General features: G+C 46.6%; 1 protein-coding gene across 1 annotated transcript in view; it reads left to right on the top strand.

Moving 5' to 3' along the window:
* TEK (TEK receptor tyrosine kinase) overlaps nt 1-15,592 on the top strand; it is a 542,264-nt gene that overhangs the window by 380,151 nt on the left and 146,521 nt on the right. Inside the window, exon 14 of the mRNA XM_085641331.1 lies at nt 7,121-7,278. Coding sequence (XP_085497457.1) covers nt 7,121-7,278 — 158 coding nt within the window. The remainder of the gene's footprint in view (nt 1-7,120; nt 7,279-15,592) is intronic.

The following is a 15,592-nucleotide window of genomic DNA, read 5'->3' as shown; positions in this document are numbered from 1 at the left end:
GTTTGTTCTGTGAATCGGGCCCCTTGTATTCACCGTTATAGCCATAATATGAGTTGTGTTCCTGTGTCATACTTATCCCCATGCAGTCTTGGCGGCAGATATAAAATTTGCAGTGAATGGGTCTGTTTGAACTAATAACAATCCCCAGTACTAGGTCCCCCACAGAACGGCAGAGGACCAAACTATGATAGTAATAACAACAATAAAGTCTAACAATTTGGACAAAATTGCAATTGCAATGGGGAGGGTGGTAACCATGGGCAGTGGTAAGCCTAGGGGTGTAATATACCGGAGTAGTCTCATATCCGGCCAAGTCTGGGCCCTAACACAACATATGAGCAAGCGTTGCCATAATTATAAATGCAATATAAAACAATTGTAACTACCAGCAGCAGGTCCCCCCGGCTCCGGCACATACAAACCAATTACATCAGCCCAAGTAGTCATTCACTGTCTGTGGGGTGACAGAAGGGACGAGGGCTAGGCTGTTTTCAGAGTCTGTATGTACAGTAGTGTCCTCTGATGAGTTGTGTGATCCCTCCGTTGAGTGTGCGTCCTGGTCAACCAGCGTTGCAGCCGCCTGTATAGCTGATTTCTGACCTTCGATTATTTGCTCCCGGGATGGGCTCGCCGTGGCATCCAGTCGATGCGACTTCTTACAGTCTGTTTTACAGTGTCCAGTTTTCAGAGCTTTATGTGGTTTTGGCCTCGAAGTCTGGGATGAGCTTTGTGAGGGGCATGGCGTCAACGTAACTTCCATCCATTCCTCTGCCTCAGCTAGACTATCAAAGAAGTGGGATTTCTGGTTGTGTATCACTTTTAGGTGGTTGGGAAGAGGAGTGCATGTTTCAGGTTATGTCCTCTGAGCTGCATTTTAACTTCCTGGAACGATGTTCTCATTCTTTGTACTGCCAATGTAAAATCTGGGTATAGAGATATTCTCCTGTTCTCAAATTGTATCGGGGCTTTTTCGCGGGCTGTGCGAAGCAGAGTGTCTCGGTCTTTGAAGTTAAGAATACGCGCTATTATCGGCCTAGGCAGGGCACCAGGGGGCAGGGGTCGCGCCGGTAACCTGTGCGCTCTCTCCACACTAAAAAGCTCAGTGAGGCCTTTTGGCGCAATCACGTCTCTGAACAATTGTTCTATGTACTGGGTGGGGTTCGACCCCTCACTACGTTCTGGCAGTCCCACAATCAGCACATTGTTGCAGAGAGCCCTTCCTTCAGAGTCAGCCACTCTGTCCTGCAGACCCTAGAGCTGCCGCTGCAAGTGTTCGATTTGCTCTGAATGTGCCTTGTGCTGTGGCATTATCTCTGCAATGTGCAGTTTGTTGTTTCTGCCAGCTTCCTATGGTCGGCTTTTAGAAGCGTGAGACCTGTGGCGAGTGCGCTTAATTGTTGTTCGATTGCCTTCCTGGAGTCGCACACCTCCTGTAATATCAGGTCCAGCTTGTCAGCTCGTTCTCTCATAGTTGTCGGTGGTATACAGTCTGGGTCAGAGGCACTGTTTGTATCTTCCTGATCTGTGTGGTCAAGCCTTCCCGAAGCCAGGGGTTCAGTTTGCCTCCCCCTGGTGCGCTCCATATTGTACAGTGGGTGCTGCGCCGCTTATGGAGTGCAGTATGTGTGATCTGTCCCTAGGTCGTGCCGTTCACACCATGCGCAGCACACTCTATTTTATCTTGTCAGGCCCAGACACTCTTTAATCCTGGTTCATGCTGGCAGTACGGCTCCCTGTCACAAACCCAATCCCCAAAACTCTGCCCGAGAAATTAAGGCCCTTGTGAATTCAATGAGCCCATGGAATTGGACGGCTTTCAACAGGGGCACCGTTCTCACAGTTCTGGGTGGAGGCCTTGCTTGGCCTAGTTGGGCAAAGTACTCGCAGTTCGCCGTTTCACCAAAATCCGAGGATGTCGCGAGTCAGCTGAATCTTTTCTGGGTGGTGGGCCAGATGTCAGCCCCAGGTTGCGTTATGTCTTTTCGCTGGGCTGTTCTTGGGCCGTAGTCTCCCCAATCCTATTTGCCTGTCCAGACGCTCTGCTCGTTTTCCCAGCGTGTCCGGGTCTCTCCACTCCTCCGCAGATGTTTATTGCGCAGTTATGGTTGCCGGCCTCCCCGGGGGCATCCACATCCTCCGGTCCAGTCAGCATCCACAGCAGGTATTAACCTTCCATCTTAGCTGAGGCGCCGGACCCCACTGACCTCCCACCTCTCTCCATTCTGTGTTTTCCGGTAGGGTCTCTCCATCGGTGCCGATCTTTGTCCCCAGCCCCCTTCTTTCGGATCGGCGGTTCTGGCGACCTCTGTGTTAGCCACATCAGATAAAGAGCTGCACAGTGCGGCCTCCGCCTTCTCTGTAATCTGGGCTGCAGCCCCAGAGACGCCGCCTTCAGGCTCGGCTTCCGTGTCGATTTTTCACCTTTCCTGCCCCCTTAGCGTCACACAGGGTTACCTGGGGGCTTCCTGGCAGCACCGAAAGTCAGATGGCCCGGTCTGGAGCTCGGCTAGGACACGTCCACCATGCTTGGCGGTTAGCCACGTCCCCCCATTTGAGATTATATTATTACAAAGAATCTAGAACAGAGATTATCTTTACAAATAATACTCCACAATGAAAAGTAATTTCTAAGAAAAGGTCAGGTTTTATTTTTAGCACTGAGTTCAATGGATGATTTTGTAAAGAGTTTGATTATGGTTTGGGTTAAAGTTAGGGCTAGTGTCGGAGTAAGATTTAATGTTAGGGTTTGAATTATATTTTGCTTTGAAGTTATAGTGAACAATAAAACTAAGGTATGTTAAAGCGAGACAGTTAATGTACTCTGTCATTGTTGATATTCACCATAAAATGAAAAGAGACCATCATTCCTCCTGCCAGACTGTGCAAGGTACATAGCTTTGCAACATTTGGTTTGAATCACAAAATAAAGCAGATTACCAATTGCTTGAATGAAACATTTTTCTACTAAAGATACGCATATCTAGAATTTGGCTTGGGGAGGAAAACACTCCTTTTGCCAACCACAAAATAAAGTTAATTTTTAAAATTATCAACCAATCCTCACAAACTTCAGAAGTCTAATGGGATTCCAACAAACAATATTGGTCAGTCTACGAATACTGGATAGTTTTTAATATTGTTATAAATTCATCAGAGAAAGCACTTCACTAGGAACATTATATGACCCGTTAACTAGGTACATTCGTTATATGGTGTATACACCTCTAAAATGTATGTGCCAGTGTTCACTTGTAATTTGGTAGATTTTAGTTACAGTTAACAAGTTAACAAGTTATAGTAAATATTGCTTTTATAGAGCCTCAGTAGCACAATGTATTATGCTTGGAATAAACAGTTGAAAGTTAGTATGATTACAGTGGAAAGGTAGGAGCTGAGCTTTGTCAACAGCTCAATAGTCCTCTGGTCAAGAACCTCACCTTCTGTACCTCTGTTATTCAGTTCTTCCACACCACCATATTGGTCAAGCAACTTAGCACAGGATTTTCATGTTTGACAAACACTACTCTAGATTTTGAGTGTTTTTTTTTCTCACTAGATTTCAGTGATTTATTTGCATGCATTGTGCTGATTGCGTTAGCAAACTACTTACTGCAGGATTTGCATACGTGACAAATACTGTCCCGAGGTTTTGAGTAATTATATTTTACAATGTATTTCAGCTATTCTCACTCCTTGTGCTGACTGCTACTCAAGGAGCAAATAACTGCTCAGGAATCTGCACGCTTGTCCACTGGTTACCGCAAGAGTCACACAGCAATCCTTACTCTTTGTGCTAATCGCTTCTCTAGTGGACAGTATTATTCACATTTTGGGACTTTTTGTCCCTCGCAATTCTCTCTGTGTATGAACATTTGATACTGTGTTCCTGTGACGGCAGGCAGGCACATCCTAAGGGAGAATTTGCTGCTGGTCTACGTGAATCTGCCCCAGTTGTGAATTTATAAGTAGGGTTTTGATTGACAAAAGTACTGTGATTGAAAAAAAACACCTTTTTAATCACCTGTAAGAAACAGGGAAACACTGTATATGATGGGAAGCTGAATTAATGTTAGGTCAGGTGAGTCAGTGACCCAGGTGGGTAAAGCAGGGCTCAAATCCAGGTCTAGCTCAGAAGTCAGTGCTTTGATTTTCAGAGTCAAAGTAGCTATATGAAATTCTTCTGTGGCCAGGCTTGTTAAGTTAGCAATTGAAAACTAGAGGAATAGGAACCTCCTAGTTGCAAAAAAAGCCATACACTCTTTGATGTGAGCAAGCACATATTTATTAGATTATATTTTCTTCATAGGTTAGCATTATATTTTTCAAATAATTTCACGTTCATTATGAAATTCAGTGTTTGTACTGCGTCCAATTCTTAAACCCCAATGCATTTCTTAGCGTATGCTTCCTGTTTAAGAAAATAAACTACAATGAAGAAACTTTATTGCACAAGGATTACACTTTTATCAACAATTTCTCCTATGCTAAATTCAAATCAGCATATTTTATATTGAAGGTAAAACCTGTATGTAATTTCACTCATTCTCAATGTTGACCCCACATTCAGATTTAAAATAAAAAATCACTGGTTCCTTCTCAATATGTAGATGACCTTCTGGTATGAGTCCGAGTCTCCAGATTGGCGATGAGCTCTCCATGCTCCTTCCCCGGTTGCCTTCACACTGAATCATTTGACCTCCTCTAATCATCAACACATGGTGCTGCGAATATTTCTTCCACGTTGTTAATTTAAACTAGAGAAACCTTTCCCCACAACATTCACTCCTGTCTTCTTTCCTGCCTGCCTTCTTCTGCTGTAATCTTTTCATACGTAGTTTCACTGTCTCAATTATTCAATATTATTCAAACTTATTGACTTAACCCCTTGCGTGCGCACGACGTCTCCCGGCCGTCGTGCATTACGGTGGGCGTGTGCGCACGACGGCCGGGAGACGTCGTGTTCCCGAACGCCGTTTATTTCTCCCGCACAGCGGGAGAAATAAACCCGCACGCAAGGGGTTAAGGACCTATTCACAAAAGTAAATGTGTACATTTATATTTACTTCAAATATATGTTAACCTAAAATAAATATATTTTCCTGAAATTTAAATTAAGAAAGGAAATCCCACAAGAAGTAAAAAATAATGTTATTTTGTATTAAAAACCATTCAAAGTGATGTAAAAACTTAATTAAAAGTGATTTTTAATAAAACTTTATGACATACATTTTTTTAATTAGAAAAGCATTAAAATATATAAAAATAAAATTATAAATGTTTTATTTATAGATTATTTTTTAACATGAAATTACATCTATATATACTTTTAAATAGTTTAAATAATTTAATTTAATATTTGTTACTATGGGGTTTTATTTTAAATCTCTACGGCAATTATTTTTATTGGAAGGAAAATGCAGTACCAGTAGTTGGCCATATGTGGTGCTGGATTAGATCCGGTTCTGACCTTGAGTAAATTTACTATTAGTTTTAGCCTTTTTTGTCTGTAGTAACTTTAGAAGTGCAGTTTATCAATAGCATTGGGCTTACTATTTTGTGGGTGGGTGCACGTCTCTCCCTAAACCCCACCTTAGTACTCCCTAAAGAATCTTTACTGCTCCCTGAAACCTCCCCTTTAGTAAATATTCCTCATTTTCTAAAACATTTACTTCTAAAACGTATACTTAAGTTTGCAGAGATCTTCACTAGTCAGGGTGGAGATCTCCATACATGAAAGGTATGAGAGTGGGAGACCTCCGCAAGTAGGTATGTGAATAGCATTTTGTATTAAGTTAGTAGTACTACTGTAGTCCTGATAAACATTTTACAAAATGCAGTTTGTGAATAGCCCCCCTCCAGTGTCTCTGCACAAGCCTCATTTTCATTCTTTATCTGATATGAATTAACTGAATTTGTTAGTCTTTCCAACATCCTTATTGTTACAAGTTACTAACCTTTATTAGTATTTCTCAAAACAAGAACGTTGCTCTCTTCCACTGTAATAGCCCAGTTTAAAAAAATGTTTTTATTGGATTTACATCAAAACAAGTACATACTGCAAGTAGTGCCTTATATATGTGATAAGCAGAGGCGATGAACAGCATTGCTACTTCCCATGATGAGACGCTATCGCTGAGGAATGAGAATGGAAAACAGTATCCAAAAGCCATGCTTAATCTCATGAACAGTGTCAATAGGCACTCCAAACAATAGTGCGGTCCACCCAACAGGGGTGGAGTTCAGAACTTGGGGGTGAGAGGGGACGGTTCGGGAACAGTGACAGACGGGTCTGCGTGACTGGATACCATCAGGATGCATCCAGGTTTGTGCCAGAAGTGGAGATAATAGTTCTTGGTGGGGGTTTGGGCGTCAGGCCCTGTCACACCAATTGGGAGGGAATAGAGTGTAAGATTACAGGGCCGGAGGGGAAGTGAAAAGCGGGAGAGTTAAGGAGGTAGAGCGGGTGGGAAATCCCATGTAGGGCCGCATGGGTGCTGGCGGGAGTCATTTGAGGCAGGTGTAGTTCACGGGGGAGGTCATCATTACCTGTGAACTGTAGCAATTGGGTGAGAAGAGCATCCCATTCTGGAGACAAGGTGGCGAGCCTCTTCGTAACATAGGGCATCCTCCTCTGCCCTTCCCCATTTTCACATCGCCCACGCCATGCCGCAACTGGTGGTGCCATCTCAGCCCTCCACTGAAGAGTAAAGTGCCCTCTTTACTGTAATAGCCCAGTTGATTATGTTCAACCATTTAGTTTATGAAATATTTTTAACTTCCTTCTAACCCTATTCTCTGTGCATTTTCTCATTAAATTCACAATATAACCAAGATTACCAAAAGAGTCACTATTAACCTTTATTTGCCAAACATTTGATGAAACAACTTAAATCCTAATAGTCATTCAACCCTTTCAGCTTAATTGTGTCTAAATGGACAATCCAATAATCGATTGAAATGATACAGGAAAGTCTGTCTGCTGAATGATTCCACTATGAATATTTTACATTTGATTAATAACATAGTGAATGATTGAGTGCACACAACAACATTTACTTATGAAACTTGGTGCCAAACTGCTCACTGGTTTACACGCATGTATTCTCCTCTCCCTTTCCAGTTGTGAATGAAGTGGGCGAAAATAACCTGCTGCTCATCGCCATATTGGGTTCTGCTGGTATGACATGCTTAACGGTACTCTTTGCATTTTTCATCATGCTGCAGCTGAAACGTGCAAACTTTCAACACAGGATGGCTCAAGCATTCCAGAATGGAGTGGTAGGTTTACATCTTTATTTATGTACCACTGAAACGTTTGCTTGTTTTACTGGTAATCCTCTCTTTGCCTACAGTGGGTCTTTTGTCTTAACTCCTGCAGTCTGCTAGCATCAAGCTAAGTAAGCTATCTGCAGTGTGAACAAGGAAAATATTACAATGGGAGATGGAAGAGTTTGGGTGGCTTCTTTTAGCTTGTCAGTAAAAAAGCTCTGGAGTTTTTCTATCACAAGCCGCACTTTACATTATAGAAGTAGTGCATGTTACTTTTCATGCACGCTGGTTATAGACCTATTGCAAAACAGTACATCATACTTAAAAAGGGCCTATAATTAAGGATATGCACAACATCAGCTAATTGCAATATAACAGTGGTAGGCTACAGTATTGCATTAACACCAGATAATGCCATCTGGGTCATAATACGGATGTGCAGATGCTACTATGGAACTGACGTCATAACTGCTCCTTTTGGGAAGTCTGAATGCGCAATAAGCATCTTTGTATTCCTTTCTTCTGCCTGTCCACTAGCTATCCCGTTTGCCCTCCATCGCCACCTCCCACCAGCCCTCTTGGGGTATGTATCCTGCCCATCCCGTCTCCACTCATCCCTGCCCTCCCACTCCCTGTCTCAGGTTCTGACAACTTCCTATGTCTGCTTGCCTTTCTTTATGCAATCCAGATAACTCTTGCTGTGTCCTTTTCTTTCTCCCGCCTCCCTTGTTCTCTTCTCTCCCTTCTTCTATGGTCAGAACCAAATGAGCCTTGTTTCCCAGGATGCTAAGACACTGATCGCAAGTGATAGCGAGGCTGCTGTTGTGTCCTGCGAGACACGTTCTAGTCTGTCTCATTGGTGTCAGCGTCAGTTATTCATTAGCATGTGGGCCCAGGGCCCACAACACAACATTTGGCGACGAGGCGGGTAGCTAACACCGCGTCCCCGCAGCATGATCCTTCCTTGTACCTCGTGAGGAGAAAAGGGACCGCTGCCCGTGCCCGTCGAGTGGGTCGCGCTCAGCACGTGGCCATCTGCCTTTTGAAAGGGAGGCACGGAGACTGGCTGTCTCCTACTCACTGAGGCCCCGGACAATTGAGGAGTGGACGAGTGCCCCCGCAGCCGCCGTCGGAACGCCCCGAGAAGCGTGAGTCTCCCCACCATGCACGCGGCGTGACCACCGCCACCCGTTGGAACTCAACGCTGCAAGTAAAGTGCCCAGCACTCATCATTGCGCAGCGCCCAGGAGCGGCCCTTCCACCCCCAAGCCTGGCACTGCTCAGCTGCCGGCCCAGCGCTCAGCAGAACTCCAGCCCCTGTCCACAGCATGCACCAGCACAGCCCGTGATCATGGAGGGTGGCAGGCACCGAAGGGAGGGTAGCAAGTGATTCCGCGCCCCTCTCTGTTTGCGAGACACCGGCGGCCTTGGCCAGAAGGGGCGCCCCGAGCCTACAGTCCGCGCAGGAGCGAAAAGGCCGTCACCTGCCAACCTGATACACACCCTGCCAGCAAGAGAAAAAAAGCACCGATCACCCCGCAGCGGCCAAACCACCTGAGAATCAAGCCGGAATAACCCTGGTCAGCCCTGCAGCGTGGGAAAGGCCCCATCTCCCTTACGTGGCTGGCTCGTATCCTGTGACCTGAGCGAGCCTGCCTGTTGTCCAAGGACCTGCTCACCACTGCCCGGCCAAGACTAGCGAGACACGCAATAGTTGTGAGAACTGCCTGGCCTCCATGGGATCGCCTGCAGAGCCACCTAGTAGCCTATCAGAGGTGCTGCGCCCGTCGAAAAGTAAAGGTGCTCAATGCAATGCACCGGCGCCGGGGGCCCCAAAGAAACAAAAGGCACGTTGGGAATTCAGGCCAGCTCTGCCCCACCCAACAATAAATAGCCCGCTGCATCCCTTTATACCCTTACCCAGGCAGCACAACGGTCCCGCAAGAAGCGCGCTGCGGTGCACACTGACTGCCAGCCGGACTACCTGCTGCAGCTGAACTCAGCAGGTGAGGGAGGAAGGGCAGAGAGAGGAGTGGCTGCAAAGCCACCTACTGGACAAGTGTAGAGGTGTGGCAGATGATGATGGGAACCTACACCTAAAACGCCCCACAGCAAAGAACCCCTGCTCGACGGCAAGCCACAGGGGATACCATGCATGCTGCCCATGCAAACGCCTAGCAGCCATCCACAGCTGGTCAGCCAGCACACACACCCAAGTGCATCGTAGGCCGCACAGGCCCCCAGGAGCGAATGCCCATTATTGAGGACAGGGGCACAAGCCTGCAAGGTGCCAGTGGGAGGTATTATCCCACCAAGGGGTGCCCTTCCGAAACAAAAAAAAAGGGAATGGTAACATGCAGAGACAATGCAAAAGCACCAATAGAGTTTAAAGTTACTTCTGAACAGACAAGTGTCAAGTTGCAAGGGGAAGCACACCAGCACAAGGCAGTACGGGCTGCCACCTCTCAGCAAACCACGGGAAGAGACTGACAAACACGGTAGGGAGGTGATAGAAACGTGGAGCTAAAACCCAAGCAGCAAGGACCGTCCTCAGCAAGGTTTGCTGATCAAGCACAGGCTCAAGGGAGCCTTCCACGCTAAAAGTGCAAGAAAGACTGGTACAGAGAGCGCACCAGTGGAGAGCGCACCAGTGGCGGGCCCACCGCCACCACACGGGAGAGGAGCACCACACGCCTCTGGCGGTGAACGAGCACCACCGCAAGGGGGGAATGCAGGCACACCAGGTGCCAGAAGAGGGCGCCCCAGGAAAGACGCAGTGTGCGCAGTCCGCAGTGCGTGACACATGCGCCCAGAAGCACAAATACCTAGGAGGACAAGAGACCGCTCCAAAGGAAAGAAGCACTGCTGGAATCTGCAGGGAGATCCCATACATCTCCACAGCAGCAACGGAGCCCGGAAGGGGCCAAACGCAGCACAGTGTCCTCCCTCACGCAGGAGTCGTCAGTGACCCAAGGCTGACGAGAGGAGAGTAACACACTACGAGTGAACAGCTCACCACTGCCTGCGGAAGCCATTCCCTGGAGAGAGAATACCCGGAGTAAGAGTTTTGGACAGATTGCTACTGCCCGTGGAAGCCATTCCCTGGAGAGGGAATGCCCGGAGTAGGAGCATTAAGAAGCCACAACTCACCCCTGCCCGTGGAAGCCATTCCCTGGAGAGGGAACACCCGGAGTAGGCGCATCAAGAAGCTGCCTGAAGAAGGAGCACCCAAGATGAGTGGCTGCTCAGCATGCAGCCGAGAAGTGCAACTGAAGGTTCGCCTGAGTGTTCCGGAGACCATTGAAGTTCAACGACCCCGTTGACCTTGTTAGAACATGGTGTATGTAATTGCACCCGAAGAAGAAGAAGAGTGGGAATCGTATCACCTAGAAGAGCTGAACAAACGCAGGTGCGTCAAAGATAACGAGAGTAGAAGCACGAGGACTCGTAGCAACACAAGCCAAGAACACCTCCAAAGACACCAGACAGCCACCAAGGGGGACTGACGGCCCTGGCGACAGCACCAAGGGAGAACCACACGTAAGCCGCAGCAAGCGCAAACCGCGTTGCTCCCATTGCTTCACAGTGAGACCGTCCAGCCCCGAGTGTCGGCCGTTGGAGTCGAGCGGCATCCCTGCCCCTGATCGCAAATACCAGAGGTGCAAGAGAAGATTCAGAAAAGGCAGTCATGTGGCTACAACGTTCATCCACAAACCTCCTCTCCTAGCTGATCAGCACCACCTATCGTCCCGTCCCAATGACAGCTACGTCATCAGTGCCATGTGCGTGACACCGCACACTCAGCAAGACACGTGGAAGTGTGACCGGAGGGTCTACACCAAGAATTGGACAACCAGCTGAGGTCAACAGGGGAAGTCGTGAGCGGCAGGGCTGGACGATGAAGAAAACCCAAGCTACAACAGGAGTGAGTCCTGACACAGCGACAGCAAGGGAAGAGGGTGATAACCCAAGAAGAAACTGGCAGCCGCACAGCGGGATTCCGAGAGTAAGCCGCACAGCCTGCGCGAACTGAGTCTCAAGCCTAACGTTTCTCAGTGTGTTCATCACTCCTCCGTCATCAAAGTCCCAAAAGCCCAAGAAGCCCCAGAACACGAATGCAAGTGCCTCCCCAGAGAACACGGAGGTACCTGGCCACTCCCTGCCTCAGGTGAACGACTCCAGACTAACGCCTGAAACCATCAAGGCAAGTCATCACCCGCCATTGTCCCGATTCACCACACGACTGGCAATGCTACCATGCCAGTCCTCATCAAGTGTGTCTACCAACACCATCTCGGATACACATGGATTGGAGTCCAACAATATTGCCAAACTAGCCAACAAGAAAACTCACCTGCTAACCTGGTCTGCACCTGAACTGCGGCAGCAGGAGCATGTCCTGACCAAGACCCATACAACCTTGAGGTTTGTGCGAGTGACTGGCTACTGACTCCTCGGTGGTTTGCAGTTGCCCCCAGCCGGCCCACACGCAGCCTACCAGCGGTCCCGTGGCAAGCCCGAAGAAGGGCCTCCCCAGGCGGGAGAGCGGGAAGAGACATTGCCCCACCGAAAGGTCACCGGACACAGCAAGGCAGCCTAATAGAGACTTCAGGCAACACAGAAATAAGCCGGTGAACTTTCACCATGGACTCCCACTTTGAACTTGATGCACCCAGTTTTTTTTTTTTTTATAACATATTTTATTAAATTTTCAGTTTAGCATCCATCAATTACGGCATGTGACAGATACACAATATCATAGCACATCGCAATCATCGTACGGTATACTGGCATTATCATGTACAGTGCGTGTATGAAATATAGATACAACTATCCCAACCCTCCCTCACTCCCCCAACTTCGTCTGGCACCAACCACTCATAGCGCATATGGCAAGGTGTGCTCCTTTCTACTCTCGACTGCACAGAAACATTTAAAGTGTATGTATATACGCTCCCTATGGCGCAAGATCCAAAATCAATGGAATACAATAATCATGGAACCTGGAGATCTGGGGCTAGGCGATACAACAATTATTAAGTCCGGGCTACCGGCACAGGTGGCGGGGCCAAGGCCCTGAATGCTTCCAGAATGCTGTCTCAATCTAAAGAGATGACTCTTTTGCGCAAACCCCCGGGCTTCCTCCCGGCGAATGGCAGCACTCTCCGCTCCACCTCATCTCACTACTTCCCTATGCTAGTCGTAAAGCTGTGGGGCTGTGGCTGATTTCCACCGCACCGTATTGTAATGGAGCACTTAGCCAGGAGCAAAGACAAATCTACAAAGCGGAGTTGCACTTTCTGCGACTTGGGGCGTCGTATCAGTCCCAGAAGACATACTGCAGGCGTGTCTGGGACGGGGATCCCAGCTGCAGCTGTAAGTAGGGATAACACCTCTGACCAATAATGGGTAAGCTTGGGGCAACGCCACAGCATATGTAGCAAGTCAGCATCCTCTAATTTACATCTAGGACAACAGTGTGACCGGAAAGATACATTGCAATCAGTGCGGGGTAAGATACGCTCTGTGTAAAACCATGTATTGGATGAATTTGAATTTGGCATTCTGTGGAATTCTCCTGGGATATGCCAATGCTCTGTCTCAGTCCCTATCTGTCAGGTCTGTCCCCAGGTCTGCGGACCATTTATTACGTAGGCTTGACTCACCCAGTTAATGAACTATTGTTACACGCCACATACCATCATCCAGGTCAGCGGACAGAAGTTACGTGGGACTAAAGGACATGCTTACACTGGCACATTCCTAGTGCGCAGATGACATTTTCAAGCAAGAGTTTGTATCCTGAACCGATCAGGTCAAATGATGAATACCTGCTGAGAGTATGCTGCCACAGTCGAACTCACCAGCCCCTGTCTGCCGTCTTCCTGATGCTGGACCCAAGAAACTGATCGACCCTGTGGTGTATACTTCGTTATTGTTTATCCTTACACGTTGAACTAATGAGCTTTTGTTTTTCATTAAAATTTTGGAGGAATGTTGTGTCCTGTGAGACACGTTCTAGTGTCTCGACAGGCACTGAGTTAGTAGCCACTCCCATATGGGAGTGGGCACACACACCCCACACCCATTCACCACCGGTGTCATGAGTGACGTGACTCGGCTAATGGCCCGAGTGCACGTGCTCGTGACCAGATAAATAATGATAGCCATGGTGTCAGCGTCAGTTATTCATTAGCATGTGGGCCCAGGGCCCACGACACAACAGCTGCCTATGATGTTTCGGGAGAGGTTAGTAGATATTCTATACAGAACAGCACAGAGTCAAAACAAATTGGGAAGTGCATGCATGTATGTTGGAACGTGAACAAGATGAATAGGAACCTCTAGTCCCCCCCTACAAATACACTATTTGATTCGTGCAGCCACATCTTTAATTTAATATCTTTTGTTCATAGATTTTCATTAGATTTATCAAATAATTTAATATATTCATTATGAAATTTAGCGTTTGTACTGAGGCCAATTCTTAACCCCCAATGCATTTCTTAGCGTATGCTTCTTGTTTAAGAAAAGAAACCACAATGAATAAACTTTATTTCTCAAGGATGACATTTTTATTAACAATTTCTTCTAGACAAAATTAAATATCACCACATTTTTTAAACCTGTATATAAACGGAACGTGTATGTATGTCGAAATGTGATGTGAATTTATCTTTTGGAGATAAAGGCAGCCCCTTATAAGCGGTTAAGTCTTTTCCTTCTACTGAAACTGGAGCTAGGCATAGAGCGAGGCTGCAGTCTCCTGAGAAGGGGTGATGTTTACATGTCTGTGTATTTCTTTTAGCAAAGGAGTGCCACAATCTACATTTTTAGTTATGCAGTAAGCATTAAATCCATATTCCACCCTACTTTAATTGATTACTTCACTTAGTGTAAATCGAGCCCTTTCTCTTTAAAACAATTTGCAACTTCCTAATAATCCACTGCTGAAGTGAGTTTATACCTTGTTTGAGTCCCTGGCGTGTCAGATTTAATTTCATTGGCATTTGTAAGAAGTCAGAGTTTGTTGTATTGCTGATCTGGTAGTTACAACTTCACAGATTGTCCATGGTTTCTTAATTGTCAAATTAAATAGAGTTCCCCAATGCTGACGCAAAGGAGAGGGCTTTTTGCAACCTGTAAGCCCCTGGACTACGCAGTTAGAGCACAAAACAAATCTAGACATTCCCAACATAAACCTTGAAACACCTCAGTTTGGAATAATTTCCTATTACCAAGAATCCTGTGCTAGCAGGAACTCCAATCAATGAAAGTGTGAGGCAATACATATATCTGGCACAATTCACTAGGCCATTTGCATGTGTTAGTTACACATATACAAGACAGATGGCTTGATTTACAAGTGCAGATTCACTTTTGCAATTTATAAATGTTAGACCTGGCATCTTTGGCGTGGTTTCCATCTAATCTTTTGCCTATAAAACTTCTGTTTTTGCTGCCTTCGTTTTTGCTGGCCTTAGGACTATGCACACTTTACCACTGCTAACCAGTGCTACAGTGCTTGTGCTCTCTCATTAAAACATGTTAGATTGGTTGGTTTATACCCAATTGGCATATTTAATTTACTTGTACATCCCTAGTAAAGTGGCACTACTGTGCCCAGGGCCTGTAATTCAATGCCACTAGTGGAACTGTAGCACTGATTGTGCCACCCACCTAACAAGCACTTTGAACAAGTCTTGGGCCTTTCATTGCAGCCTGTGTGTGTGTGTGCAGCTTTAAACTGCCATTTCAACCATGCCAGTAAACCTTTTGTCATGCCCAAAACCTTCCTTTTTAGGTCTCGCCTGACCCAGCGCATGCGCTAGTCTGGCGAGACTTTTTGTGAGGGCTCAAAAAAGTGCTACCATTGTAGCAAAGTGCTGCTGGCTGGCCTAGCGCTTGTGTGCATGCACGTGCGAACCGCTAGCCTTCAGCAGCACTTTGAAAAACTTGTGCGTCATCGCGATCACTTTCGCTTTCAGAGCGATCGCGATGATGCACGTCCGCACACAACTTCCACTTCTCCCCCTCCCCCACCACATATCGCGTCTCGCGGCCGCTCGCGCGTGGCCAACTCTTGTTTCAACTATGTTCGTGGGATTTTTTTCAAATGATATAATAATTGTAATTTTTGCTGTTTCACAAGGAAAGAGCATATCCAAATCCGAAGTAGTTCTCTTCATTACTTTATAGATGTGTACTTTATTTTAGACAAAAAACGGTTTTCGCTTTTTTTCCCCCATTGTTAATATAGGCACAGGCCAGTAACTGCCACTACAATTGTTTTTAATATAAACCATTGCAAAACAAGCCTGTT

Source organism: Triturus cristatus, chromosome 2_2, assembly GCF_964204655.1.
Source record: "Triturus cristatus chromosome 2_2, aTriCri1.1, whole genome shotgun sequence".
Lineage (NCBI taxonomy): Eukaryota > Metazoa > Chordata > Amphibia > Caudata > Salamandridae > Triturus > Triturus cristatus.
The sequence above is the reverse complement of the archived record's forward strand: the minus strand, read 5'-3'. Positions and strand labels throughout refer to the sequence as shown.